The 13,169-nt window shown below is 66.9% G+C and overlaps 5 protein-coding genes across 5 annotated transcripts; 3 read left to right on the top strand and 2 right to left on the bottom strand.

Moving 5' to 3' along the window:
• Nucleotides 1-491: 491 nt before the first annotated feature.
• On the top strand, nt 492-1,509 carry EMIHUDRAFT_446641 (hypothetical protein). Its single transcript, XM_005756996.1, has 2 exons — nt 492-780; nt 860-1,509. Exons 1-2 carry the CDS (start codon nt 536-538, stop codon nt 1,473-1,475), a joined length of 861 nt encoding a protein of 286 aa, XP_005757053.1. The 5' UTR covers nt 492-535; the 3' UTR covers nt 1,476-1,509.
• Nucleotides 1,510-4,330: 2,821 nt separating this feature from the next.
• On the top strand, nt 4,331-5,209 carry EMIHUDRAFT_121584 (hypothetical protein; the record flags this gene model as incomplete). Its single annotated transcript, XM_005756995.1, has 2 exons — nt 4,331-4,699; nt 4,862-5,209. 2 exons carry the CDS (start codon nt 4,331-4,333, stop codon nt 5,207-5,209), a joined length of 717 nt encoding a protein of 238 aa, XP_005757052.1.
• A 2,361-nt stretch (nt 5,210-7,570) lies between these two features.
• Nucleotides 7,571-8,924, bottom strand: EMIHUDRAFT_446640 (hypothetical protein; the record flags this gene model as incomplete). Its single annotated transcript, XM_005756994.1, has 2 exons — nt 7,571-8,654; nt 8,753-8,924. Coding segments are annotated over 2 exons (431 nt in total), but the record flags the coding sequence as incomplete, so codon positions are not given.
• A 2,183-nt stretch (nt 8,925-11,107) lies between these two features.
• EMIHUDRAFT_446637 (hypothetical protein) lies at nt 11,108-12,281 on the bottom strand. Its single transcript, XM_005756993.1, has one exon. It carries the CDS (start codon nt 12,258-12,260, stop codon nt 11,475-11,477), a length of 786 nt encoding a protein of 261 aa, XP_005757050.1. The 5' UTR covers nt 12,261-12,281; the 3' UTR covers nt 11,108-11,474.
• Nucleotides 12,282-12,332: 51 nt separating this feature from the next.
• Nucleotides 12,333-12,900, top strand: EMIHUDRAFT_250484 (hypothetical protein; the record flags this gene model as incomplete). Its single annotated transcript, XM_005756992.1, has 3 exons — nt 12,333-12,637; nt 12,705-12,782; nt 12,864-12,900. 3 exons carry the CDS (start codon nt 12,333-12,335, stop codon nt 12,898-12,900), a joined length of 420 nt encoding a protein of 139 aa, XP_005757049.1.
• Between the last annotated feature and the right edge of the window lie 269 nt (nt 12,901-13,169).

Below are 13,169 nucleotides of genomic sequence, written 5' to 3'. Positions count from 1 at the left end.
GCGCACGTCCCTTTGTAACGCTTCACGCCGTCGCCGTGACGTGCTATGAAAGGGCTCGCGTGATCGCGAGCATCGCACAACATCGCCGTTTATCGCATTTTATCGCCAAATATCGCGCGGTATCAGTCAGTAAGTAACCTCACATCCAGGGCCGGGGAGCTAACGAGCTATGTCCTATGAAGCGCACCCAGCGGGCCGGATGTGGGATGATCGGCATCGGGCTGCGGGCAAGAGAGCTCTAACCCGGGGGGTGCGCGTTCGCAGGGACGAGGCCACGAGGGGCCGAAAGGTAGACCCGGGTCACCGAGCACTTGGGGGCCACGGTAATTGTGAGAATATCCCGCCCCAGACACGCGTCAGACTGCGTCAGACTGCATCAGACTGCTTCAGACTGCTTCAGACTGCCTAGACTGCCTAGACTGTGAATAGACTGCTTAGACAACTGGGAATAACCTCTGAGCATCGTGATTCTCGAGTCGTGCTGGTACCGATGGCGGTCTTGCTGTTAGTAGCTCCCTTCAGCTTCAACGTCGGCATGCGTGCACCCGTCAGCATCGCGCCGTCGTCGCTGCGCATGGTCGCCGCTCCCGCACCCGAGTTGGTCGAGTCGGCTCTGAAGACGGTGAGCCTCTCGAATGCGGCGGGCGACTCGGTCACGGTCTATACCTTCGGCGCGTGCATCACCTCGTACGTCAAAGGCGGAACAGATGTGCTGGCAGTGCGGCCAGACGCAAAGCTCGACGGGAGCAAGCCGATCTCGGGCGGCATTCCATTTTGCTGGCGCGCACTTTCGCTCGTTCGACTCAGTCTCCCTCAGTCGGCTGTTCTCTCACTGACTCCTACCCCTGCGTCTTACCAGGCCGCAATTCGGCCCGGGCGCCATCCAGCAGCACGGCTTTGCTCGCAACCTCGACTGGACGGTGGTGGAGCAGTCGGACAGCAAGGTGGTGATGGAGCTGACCGAGAGCGCCTACACAATGGACATGTGGCCGCACGCCTTCAAGCTGCAGTACTCGGTCACGCTCGAGGACGACCGGCTCGCCACCGACTTTTGCGTCACCAACACCGACAGCAAGCCCCTCTCCTTCACCGGCGCGCTGCACACGTACTGGTCGTGTGACGACATCGACAAGGTTGCGATCAAGGCGCCCGCGTTCGCCGGCGCGACGTACCTGGACAAGATGCAGAGCCCGCCGGCCGACGTCAAGTCCGCGTCGGACACCATCAGCATCGGCGCGCCGGTGGACTCGGTCTACGCCGGCGTCTCTGGCGACGTGGTCCTCGAGGGCGCGCACGCATCGCCCCTCACCATCAAGAACTCGGTGGGCTGGAGCGACACGGTGGTCTGGAGCCCGTACGGCGACGAGGGCATGGGGTACAAGAACTTTGTCTGCGTCGAGTCGGCGCAGGCCGCCACTCCGGTCAAGCTCGAGCCGGGCGAGTACTGGACGGGCGCCATGGAGGTGGTGCCCTAGGCCGCCGCAGCTTCCGCGCGTTTTTTCTTCTACCCAAAAGCTAGGCACACAACGCCGACACCCTCTATGCAGGGAAGTAAGCAGTATGCGGGGTCAAGGGCGCCTAGAAGAAGGCGCCGCCCCCCGAAGACGAGGAACCCCACCCGTTACCCCGGCGGCTGCCCCGTCGCGTATAGACAAGACACGCACTTTTGCGTACACACACTGCGAGCGCGTCGAAAGCCACCGGTCGTCGGCTCGTCGCCCTCGTCGTACTCCCCACACCGGACAGGCTAGTGCCATTTCACTGTGGCACAGCTCGCGTACAAAACTTTGATTTTGACCATTTGCGCCATTTGGTACCTCTCGGTGCCTTCCAGAGGCAGCTGTGACCCCGCCGAGTGGACGGGGGCACTCGGCAGGTGGCGCGGAGTGCCCCCGTCCACTTGGCGGGGTCGCAGCTGCCTCTGCGCGTCCTGGGGAGGTACCGAATTGTCGCCGCCGGAGACTAATCGACGCCGCTGAGATCGGAGATCAAGCTCTGACAGGTCGCACGTCGCTCCTTTGACGCCGACGTGACTCACCCGTGCAGATCACATCAGGACACGGTCTCGACGCGCTCGGTACGACGCCTGCGACCCGTCTCGGGTCAGGTGGCATGACGCTCATCTCGCCCGCCAGCGCTGCCATGCAGGCTGCCACGACGAGGTCGAGCACGCTTCTATACGCTCGCCCAGCCTTCCTTTCCATCCCATTAGGCAGCCTGGGAACGGTGGCGGTCAGAGGCAAAGCCTACGAGGGGTGGTGGAACCACATGTCACGGCTACTGCCGGCTCGACCCCACGATAGCCTCCGGAGGCTGACTTTGAGGCACAATCATCGGACGATGTCGACGAGTTGGGTCGCTCTCGCGGTAGCCAGATGACCTCTCATACTAGGAGCATCGGCCATGGCCGCAGGGAGCGCGGGGGAGGGCGCTGGAAGCAACACGGAGCTCCGTTGGAGGCGTTTTCAAGATTAGCGTGTCAGAGTGAAATGGCACTAGCCACAGGCTCCCCCCGGCACGGCTCCCTTGCCCAGCGCATCTGCCGAACATGCGCGCGCTGCTCCTCGCGCGCCATCTCCTCCCTACCTCGGGTACTCAAATAGCCTCGGGTACTCAAATAGCAGATCTCCCGAGTTGGAGTGCCTCCCATTCGGCCGTGGCGAGGCGTGAGAGCGCGCCGCGCTGAGAGTCTTATTTTCGAAGCTGATGCCTCTAGGAGCGAGGCCTCTTCCGTTGCCCCCCCCCCCCCCCCCTCGGGGCGCGCCCGACCTTTGAACGGCCGCCAGGAGCACCAAGAGGACTGCTCATGGCTGTCAGCCCAAGTGGGCTTCGACCGGCCTCGGCTGGGGGGGCGGGTTGTCCCGGCTGCGGACGCCTTCTGCAGCCCCCTGGGCGTGACTCAGCACCCAAAACTGCCCCTCGGCGGGATACAGCACTGCCAGCCAGCCTCTTCCTCCTCCTCAAGGGCTGTACTATAGGCCATATTGCGCCGCCTCCTACTGGCAGCCGGGCGGGCGGGCGCCGCGCGCGCCTCGGCGCGCGCACGGCTCGCCGCCGCCTCAAGGCTGCCGGGCGGCAGTACTCGCCTCGCAAGGCGCGCACCGGCTGCTCTGGCTGCTGCGCCGGCGGCCGCTGCGCTGGCCGCTGCTGCGCTGGCCGGCGAGCGGTACGACCGCCGGCGGCCGCTGCACCCGCGCCTTCCCTCGCGGGCGCCGTCGCGCCGCGCGCGCCCAACTCTGCTGGCACACGGCACGCGTCGTCACTCAGCCGCGGAGAACAGGCGGTGCTGTGCGCGAAGCGCGCGCGATCTCGTAATCAAGGCTGGATCCGGCCATTCCAAGGGTATACCTTTGTGCTTTGAGAATCCCCAGCGTCCCTCCCTCCTAGTCACACTCTCAATATCTCGACTCTCGAACACGAAGTGCTGCGATCGGGGTTGGCCCATTTCGGGTTTCCTTTCTTTTTGGGGGCCCTGTGGGCGCCCTACCTCCGCGGCGCGCGGCGTCCACCCGGATCCCGGTGACGCCAACAGCGACGCGAGCGCGTGATCAATCGCCTCGCCTTCCTCGCGTGATGTCACCTCGCCCGCCTCCGTCGCCACCGCCTTCCTCCCACGTCGCGACAGCGCCTCGCCGCCTCGCCCGCTTGCCACCGGGCGATGACGGGAGCGGCCGCACTTGGAGCACTTGGAGTGCAGTCAGCAACCGCACATCCAGGGCCGGGGAGCTCAGAAGCGCACCCAGCGGGCCGGATGATTGGCATCGGGTTACGGGCTAGAGAGCCCTAGCCCCGGGGGTGCGCGTTCGCAGGGCAAGGGCCTTAAAGTAAACACGGGTCTCGCAGGGTTGCATCTTCTTGTTTCTTTCGAGGCGCGTGCTGTCGCCGCAGCGGCCTTCGCCGCAGTGAGCTGCTGCGTATCCCATCTGCCATCCCACAGCTCCAGCTCTACACGGCGAACCCTTCCCGTCACTGGCCCGCGGAAGAAATAAGAAGGCCGCGGAACGGAGACCATGGTCCGACCGGTCGATACACACTTCCAACACGAAGGCCGGGACGTGATCGCCGCCAGCCAGAGCCGTGGCCGTGCGGCAGCACCACACCGCCTACAGCCGGCCCTCTTGGGCGGCGACTCCCGCGCGTCTGCGTGTGGGTATGGCTCCGAGGATTACCGCAAAGCGGAAAGAACAGATAGGGAACCGCCTCGGTGGGTTGACCGGAAAACGCTACTCCGTCGTATGAGGGGTCATAATCCTCCCGCGCGCGCAGGTGCCCGCCGATCTACGTGCGCCGGCTACCTTCAGCTTGCCCGCCGTCCTCTCTCGCTGCCCGCATGCTCCGCCTCGCTCCACTCCTCCTCGCGACATGTGGGGCGCGTGCACCGCTCGGCGGAAGGGGGACCTCGCTCCGTCCCTTCGGCGCGTTGTCGCTCTCAGGAGGGGCCCTGCCCGCGCGCCGAGCCTCCGCGCCGCTCGTGCTCTGCGCCCCGGCCGCCACCGCGCCGCCCGCAGTCGCCCTCCGCCGCCTCGAGCGCAGCGACATCTGGGCTGCCTCCGCGCTGCTTGCGGAGGTCTTCAGTAGCGAGCTCGGCCCGGTGCAGAGGCAGCTGGTCCAGCTCGAGCACGTCGTCGGCATCGGAGGGAGGCACGGCCGCACCGCTCTCTTCGTCGCAGAGGAGCGGCGCGGCGGGCGAAGCCGCCTCGTGGGCTTCGTCGAGATGTTTACGCAGGAGAGCCCGCCCCGCCCATCCCCTCGCCGCGGCTCTCTCCCCCCTCGCGCTGCTCACGCGCCGCCCACCGCCGCCCGCCGCCACCCACCCACCGCCCACCCGCCCGCCCACCGCCGCCCACCCGTCCACTTGCAGGAGTACCTCTCCGCGTCGCTGCCGCCCGGCTCGCCCGCCGTGCTCGCCGGCCGGCTCAAGCCATACGTCGCCTCGCTGGCGGTGCGGCAGGCGGCGCGCGGGCGCGGGCTCGGGGCGGAGCTCGTGCGCGCGTGCGAGGCTGCGGCGGCGGGCAAGGGGCAACGGATCGTGCAGATCCAGGTCGAGTCGACCAACGAGGTTGCACTGAGGCTGTATGCGCGGCTGGGGTACCGGGTGGTGGCGATGGACACGCGGGCGCGCAAGCTGGTGGGCGACGTCTTCTTTGGGGAGTCCGTCCTCTTCACCAAGCTCACGCTCGAAAAGACGCTTGGCGGCGACGCGACATGACGAGGCGCCCTCGACTGCTTCTCTGACATGGCTGCCAGCTGCGCGCTCCTTTTGTTTCATCGCGAGAGCCCCTCACCGCCGCTGTTCATCGGTCCGCTCCAGGCGCTCGTCCGTCCCGCCACCCTCAAAGCCGAGACGCCACGCGCCCGAGCTGGCTGCACCCGTCCCAGCCGCAGTTGGCACCAACGAAGAGTCTGGTAGCGAAGGTGACGCCACCGCGCCACCGCTCCGCCGGGGGGCGGGCGGAGCGGTGTTTGGGCGCACATGTGGGGAGCGCGCGCCTCGCCGCGTGAGCCTCGCGCGGCGCAACACGGGCCGCACTTTCTTGTTCGAAAGCGGCCAATTCGGCCTTTCTCCCCCCCCCCCCCTCGCCTCCTGGTCCACGTCGCCCTTTCTCTCAAATCCTTTTCTCCCCTTTTTTATTTTTGGTGTACCTGTGTTAGTGCCAGTGCGCGCCAGTCCCGAAAAAGAAGAAAACAGGCAACCCAAGGGAGGGATGGGAGGACGGCACGCCGCCACCACACAGGGATTTTAAGGAGAGGTGTGTGGTGCGCTATCCGTCGCCCACCCTAGGGAGTCTGCCTCTTCCTATCTCTCTTCGCAGTCTCTCGCCGTCCCATAAATAAATAAATAAAACGGGCACGCCAAACGAGGGGTGGGTGCACTGGCGACGCAGAATTTTGTTTTTCCACGAGTGCGCTCGACGTGGCATTGGAGCACCTGGAGTGCAGTCGGCAACCTCACACCCAGGGCGGGCGTGGCGTTCGCCGGCGGCAGCACATACGAGCGAATGGTGAGCGCGCTCCTGTGCCACCTATATCTGGCCCATGCCGACGACACAAACGTCCCTTGCGGGCCTTCAGACGGTCGCTCGGTAACGGAGCAGCGCCAACGTGGCGTGGCACTCTATGCCGCCGGCCGACCAGCGGCTGCTGATCTGTGCCTCACGTCTGCATTGGCGAGGGTCACGGCGCAGCTCGAGTCTCTCGCGGCAGAGGCGGAGGCGATCCGAGCCTACCGGATGGCGCGACAGGCGTCACCAGATGGTCCCGTCAGCGGCGGGGCAGAGGGTTGCCTGGTAGGGGCGGACGGCTCGCAAGTCTGCCTCGGAGCGCTGGCAGGTCGCGCGGAGCCGGCGCCGTCTTCCTCGCTGGCCGTGGCCGACGGCGTCGGCGTCGACGACGTGGCGGGGTGCACGAGCCAGGCGGAGGCGCTGGCGTTCCTGCAGCGCATCGAGCGAGGCGAGTGCCACCGCGGCGCTTGCGACGCCGCTCCGGCGGCGCTCGAGGAGGGCCTGCTGGTCGCGGCGCGGCGACATTGGTGGGAGGCGGCGCGGGGTGTCGTCGGCGTGCTGCGGGGCGTGCCGAGCTTCCAGATCTCGACGCACGGCCGGCGCGCTCTGACAGAGATCCGAGACGGCGCGGGCAGCGTCCTGTCGCTGCTGCGGCAGACGAGCCTCGACGAGGCGACGATCTCGTGTGCGGTGCAGTGGGCGCAAGGCGAGAGCAGCGTGCACCTCAACGTGAAGTTCGCGGCGCGGCTCGACGCGCCTGTGACCGTCCTCAACGTCGACAACGAGGAGGTCTCCATCAATGCGAGCCACGTCACCTTTCGAGGGCTCGGCCGCCAAAAGCCCAAAGTCTACACCCTGAACATCGAGCTGTTTGGGGAGGCGCCGCACCCGCCGCTTCCATCCCGCGCCTCCCTCCGCCCCTCCGCACCCTCCCCTCCTCCGCACCGTCCCCCTCCGCAGGTGGACGCGGCGGCGAGCAACTGGTCGTTTGGCTCGGTGGGCACCGTCCGCTTCGTCCTCCAAAAGGCGGAGCGGGGCGAGTGGAAGCGGCTGACGAAGGGCGCGGACAAGGTGAAGAACCACCGCGTCTGGTGGGAGCACCAGGAGAAGGTGCAGGCGGAGGACCGGGCGCGGCGCAAGGCGGAGCGGGAGGCGGCGGAGGCGGCGGAGCGGGCGGAGCAGCTCGAGCAGGAGGGGCGCGAGAAGGCGGAGCGGGAGAAGGCGGAGGCGGAGGAGAAGGCTGCGCGGAGGGCGACGCAGGCCGCCGCTCTCGAGGCTGCGCTCGCCTCCCTCCGCCAGCTCGCGGCGGGCGGTGCGGCGAGCGCCGAGGGCAGCGCCGAGGGCGGCGACGAGGGCAGCGCCGAGGGCAGCGCCGAGGGCAGCGCCGAGGGCAGCGCCGAGGGCGGCGCCGAGGGCGGCGACGAGGGCGGCGACGAGGGCGGCGCGGCGGCGGCCGACGGCGCGGCGGCGGCAGACAGTGCGGCGGCGGCCGACGGCGCGGCAGCGACCGACGATCCGATCGACTGGTACGACCGGAGCCGCGCTTTGGCGAGCGCAGCGCTCGAGGCGGTCGGGCAAGGTGGCAACGAGAGCGCCACGTCGCAGGCAGAGTCGCTGGTCAACGGCGTTCGCTCGCTCGGCTCGATCGGGTTCGAGGAGCTGACGCGAGACGCGCTCGAGCAGTCGCAGGCGCAGTTCAAGGCACTGGTCGAGGGCTTCATGGAGTCCGCGCCGAAGCCGAAGAGGGCGAAGAAGAAGCGCAAGAAGGCGAAGTTGGCCAAGGAGAGCACCAGAGAGAGCTAGCCGCCGGCGAGGGCGACCGCACGCCCAGTACTTCTCTAGCTAGGGCCACCGCTGTCAGCTCCGAGTGTCGCGGGACGCGCGGCGCGCGCTCGATAGTCACGTGTGGCGGACCCCGCGGGGGGCACCCGCGCACCCGCCAGCCCGCGCGGGCGCCCGCACAGCGCCGCCGCCGGCAGGGCGCAGGCACGAGGCAGGGGAGCGACCAGTGAGGGGCCGAGGGGCGGGCGGGCCCCGGGCTGCAGGGCGCCAGGGGGCGGGTTGAGGGTCGCTGTGCACGGGGCTCGGTCGGGGCGCGGGGAGCCGACGGCGACGCCGACGCGTTGGTAGCGAGGAGTCTACATTTAGATGTGGTAGAGTAGACCCGTCTGGGCTGCGCGTGAGGTAAATCGCAAGAGTCAAGAGCAAGACAATCGTCGGACGTCGCGGGACGCGGGCCCCGAAATGCGCAAAAAACACGCGGGTCTACTCTCGCACCGCACACACGACGCGATTATCCACACAGGACGCGCGATGTGGTGCACGCGGAGCCCTCACCCTCGCGCAGATACAGGGGGGCAGACAACGAGAGGGAACGGGATGCTACAGCCGCCTCAGAAGTCGAGGCCCGCCTCGCGCGCTGCGTCGGCGAGCGCGGCTACCCTGCCGTGGTATTTCTTCCCGTGGCGGTCAAAGTAGACCTTGGAGACACCCTTCTCCTTGGCGCGCTCCGCGACACGCTTGCCCACGTCCACAGCCGCCGCCACATTGCCTCCGTAGCGCAGCTTGTTGCCCTTCTCGATGGTCGACGCCGACGCCATAATGTGTCCGCGCGAATCGTCGACAACCTGGGCGTAGATGTGGTTGTTGGTCCTGCGAGCGGCGGCGGCAGCGGGGGTGGTGCCCGGTTCACAGCTGCGCTCTCTCCGCACGATGGGGACACAGCCACGCAGGCGCGGGCGCTCGGGCGCCTGACGCAAACCAGTCGCATACGGCCGGCCTCAGCCTTGGCCAGCCGGCCGTAGTACTCGTTGTGCTTCATCGCGGGCGACGCCGTCCGCGAGAGCCCCCGCGGCGCGACCGGGGCGCTGAACGCTTCGGCCCCGGTAAGCAGAAGCGCGCAGAGGGCGAGCAGCGTCATGGCCTGGAATCGATCTCAGAGGCGAGAAAAAGAAATTTTTCGGCTCGAGCACGGCTGCGAGCCTGTCGTGTCGCGATGCGCTCCCCGCTCCCGTTCCCCTGTGTCCCTGATCGTCCTTACAAGATCCTGCTCGTGCAGGTGGGGACCCTGTCCTTCTCCCACCCCTCGTTTGGCGTGCCCGTTTTATTTATTTATTTATTAGCCTGTCGTGTCCCTTGTCAGGAGCAGGAGAGCCCCACCTGTGCCCCTGATCGTCCTTCAAAATCCTGCTCGTGCAGGTGGGGACCCTGTCCTCCTCCCCCGAGCATCCGGCCCGCTGGGTGCGCTTCTTACATCTTTTAGCTCACGTGTGCTCCCCGGCCCTGGGTGTTGAGCCCGTGACGGGTTGGCCAAGACCGTGCTCCCCAGCTCCGTGTGGGCGGTGTGCACTCCACAAGCGGCGTGCCCTCTGGGGGGAGGCGGGGGCCCCCGGAGGCACCATGCGCCGCGCAGCAGTGCAGAAACGGGGCCCCGGCGCTCATACTCGCTCCATACCACCGACTTCCCGATTAAGTACGGTTAAGTAGAGGGCAGATTTGGAGAGATCTCGAGGAGTACATACAGGTAGACCCTCCAACCATAAAGAAAACTCCGACCTGATCGATCGTACTGACCGCGGACAGATCACTCCAGACAGCAGACAGGCCGACGTCTGCACGCGGCCGGCCGGGCGAGAGGCTTGACACGATCCGACCCTGCGACCCTGACGCTGCTGCTCTAGCTATCAGACATGCACTGCTGACTGCTGCCACAATGTGCGACCGGTGCTGGCCCACTTGGCGGCCTCCCGGTCAGTGGTGAGGCGCAGTTCAGAGCTGTCGATGGCGCGATGCTGCACTGGTCCCACATTGGTGACACGATACCACCACGTTTGCCGGTCCAAGAGAGAGGCACCGGCGCTGTCGTGAGAAGGTGCATGGTCCCTCTTGACTGCCCATGCGCGCGAGGCTGTGTAGGCATAGCCTCGAGAGTGCCAGCAGCCAATCCGAGGCAGTTTGTGACGCGCATTGCGTCAGAAGCGTGCACGCGCTGGATGGAAGGACACCTTCCTACTGGCCGTACGATCAGGTCGTCACTGAATGCTAGATACTAAGGCCGCGAGCTATGCAGGTGGTCAATTGTTCAGCAGGGCACGGTCAGCAGCGCCGACAGGCTGTCGCAAGGCGTGATAGCATGGTCGCAAAGAAATAAATAAATAAATAAAACGGTCACCTCTACGGGGTGTGGAGGGTGAGTTGAACAAGGGGTTGTGCGCCGGGCCCTCCTGCTCGGCTCCAGCCCCTGTTGATAGGTCCAGGTGATAGTCAATGCATACGCCTCACTGGGCCTCAGATCGCCCGACCGCGTCCCGGTGCTCTGCCGTCGGATTTGTGACTCCGCCGCACCGCGCCGCGGCCGGGGGCCCTCCGGAGGCCGAGGATGGCCGTGACGGACCGGGACGAGCTCTGGGAGGTTCAGTGTCAGTGTATATATTGTAGAGATCAACCATGTCCACAATATCTCTCAGTCTAGCTAAGCCTGGGAAGGCGATGCTGGGGCCGTACAGCAGCTTGATGCATGCCACCGAAGCGGCGCTGTCGAGGTTCGCCGAGCGCGGCGAAATCCGGGGACACCGTCACCGACGAGCGCGTTGGAGTATTCACTCCGGACAAAGACGGCTACACGCACACGAGCCGCGGTCGTGTAGCCGTCTTGGCGGCGAGGCGCGGGACCGTCTGTGGCGAAGTGGGTCGCGTCCCCGGATTTCGTTCAACCCACCCTCCACACCCTCTACTGTGAGATGGGTAAAAAGGAACAGGTCCCCGCCCTTGCGATCTTTGTGCAGGGTTCTTTGTGGGTGTGGTCGGCGACTAGCCGGGCCGTCGCAAAGACCAAAGTCGCAGTACGCGAAATTCTCATATGAAAACAAGTAGAAAATCGCGCCAAAAAAAGAAAATCGGGGAAAAATCGGCGCCTGCGGCGGGCCATGGGACCCCATCTCCCCCCCGCATGGGTACCCCCTAGGGGCCCCGCCTCCCCCCAGAGGGCGTGCCAGCTGCCAGAGGCAGAGCCGCGAGCGTCTGCGTGTGCCACAGCCCCCACCCCCACACCGCGGGCTCCAAAAACCAAGCAAAAGGAAAAGCAATGGCGTGGGCGTGCGGCCGGAGAGGAGATAGACTGCTCGTAATCACAACAAAACACATCAACGTCGGCGCAACGGGCAGGGGAAACAAATTCTGCGCTCTCAGGAAAGTGGGATGGAGAGGCCACCCGGACCCGCGACCCGGCACGCTCTCGCGGCTCGGCTCCCCCCTCCGAGAGTGCAGAGAGTCTCCCGGACCCCTGGCCGGACCCTTTACCGTAGTACTAGTCGCGGCGAGCGCCCCGCGCGCCGCGCGTCTCTGGCCCTCACGCGCGCGGGCGCGGGCGTGCGGCTGGCTGCCTGGCTCGCCGCGCAGAGAGCCGTGCATGTAGAGGGGGGGCGGCGCCGGATAGCAGACGCAGCGCGCACGCACGCGCGGCGTCTGGCGGGCTCACTGCGCCTTGGAGCCGTCCTCGAACTTGCGCGGCGTCTGGAGCGAGAAGAGGCAGCAGAAGCCCGAGATGAAGATGGTGAAGAGGAGCGCGAAGACGAGCAGCCCCGTCAGGAGGTCGCGCTCAATCATCAGCTTGACGCCCGTCTCGCCCGAGCTGAGGCGGCGGCGGGGCGCCTCGAGAGGCAGCTTCGAGCCGGTGACGAGCGCGCCGTAGTTGCCCGAGGTGGCGCCCGCCACGTGCCCGCAGACGCGGTGCACCGCCTCGTCGTGCGCAGACAGGTCTGCCGCAGCGTGCTCGACGAGGAGCAGGTCGGCGGCGCCGTTGGTCAGGATCTCGGGGTGGGCGCGCAGGTGCGCCTCCACCTCATCTGGGCGCAGCCGCGGCGCCTTCTCGAAGATGCTCGGCCGGCGGGGCGAGCGCGTCGTGAAGGGCGCAGTCAGCGACGCGGGTGCGCTGTCCATCAGGCTCTGCACGTGGCGCAGCTGGCCGCCCTCGCGGCGGACGTCCTCCGTGCCGAGCCCCTCGAGCAGAAAGACCAGCTGCACCTCAGGCAGCCGTGCGCCGCGCGCCGGCTCAGACGCGAGCAGCGGCGCGCCCTCGTTGCCTGGCTGCCCCAGCAGCGCAGCGACGGCGACCTCCAGGTCCTGGCCGCTCACCGCGTCCAGGTGCTTTGCGCCTCGGCCGAAGCCGAGGCCCTCGGGACCCCACATCAGGGCTGGCGTGTAGGCGACGCCGGAGGCGTCGAGCTGCGTGACCGTGAGCAGGGCGGCCACTGACAACATTTCTGGGGGACACAGCCGAAGAGCGCGAAAAAGAATTCTAGTCCCAAGAAAACTCTCGCCAAACTTTGGCCCATGCGCATGCTCTTCCTCGTGCTCGTCGCGCGCTCGGGAGCCGGAGTGGCGGGGTCGGAGCTGCTGCAACGGCGCGAGTGGCCGCGAGGGGTCGTGCTGGGGCTCGCCAGAGAACGAGGCCACGGCGCGGCGCTCGCGGCGGCGCACGGGGCAGCTTTGAGCAGTGCAGCGCCTCAACATCAGCTTCAAGCAGTGCAGCGCAACGCCAGTGGCCTCTCTGGAGCTGTGCGGCGGCTGGCGGGCCTGTGCGACGGCGCCGATCCGTGGGCTCGGGACGCGCAGTCGGCTCGCGTGCCGGTTGCCGAGTCAACCTGGCTGGCGAGAAGCGCCAAGGCCCTCCCTGCATTCTGGGCGCTGCCCAGAAGTGCGCAGTGCCTTTGCTGCGCCGACGGGCGGCCTCGATGCGGATTGCCGCGAGTGGCGTGGGAGCCTCCAGTGGCACGGTCGTTGGTCAACACCGCGGCGCGCGCGCGCCGCGGGTGCTGCACAACAAGCGGAGGGCATGGGCGGGCGCTCTATCGCTTTCCGGAGCCCAACTTTGACTATCGATTGCCGCCGGTTATTATAACCGATGGGAGATCGTTCCGGCAGACGGAGGGATTCAACGCGGCGATAACTGCCCGAGACGTCCCTAACCTTTATTTATTTCTGCCCTGCTTCAGGAACCGGAGGTCGTCTTCCTCAACCAACCAAACCTCATTACCGACTGCCGGTCGTTGGGGACACGTGACTCCTGCAAAGGGCAGTGTCTCCACCCGGGAGTCGGACATTCCAAACCCCCCCCTGCCCCCTCTCTCTCCCCCCCTCTTCCTTGGCCTCTTTCCCTCCCCCCCTCTT

Source organism: Emiliania huxleyi (genome assembly GCF_000372725.1).
Source record: "Emiliania huxleyi CCMP1516 unplaced genomic scaffold EMIHUscaffold_932, whole genome shotgun sequence".
Taxonomy (NCBI): Eukaryota; Haptophyta; order Isochrysidales; family Noelaerhabdaceae; genus Emiliania; species Emiliania huxleyi.
This window is presented reverse-complemented; position numbering and strand designations above follow the sequence as displayed.

Coding starts and splice junctions, on each gene's coding strand:
- EMIHUDRAFT_446637 (XM_005756993.1), bottom strand. CDS start 12,260: ATGTTGTCAGTGGCCGCCCTGCTCACGGTCACGCAGCTCGACGCCTCC.
- EMIHUDRAFT_446641 (XM_005756996.1), top strand. CDS start 536: ATGCGTGCACCCGTCAGCATCGCGCCGTCGTCGCTGCGCATGGTCGCC. Junction 781..859: donor GGCGGCATTCCATTTTGCTG/GCGCGCACTTTC, acceptor GCGTCTTACCAG/GCCGCAATTCGGCCCGGGCG.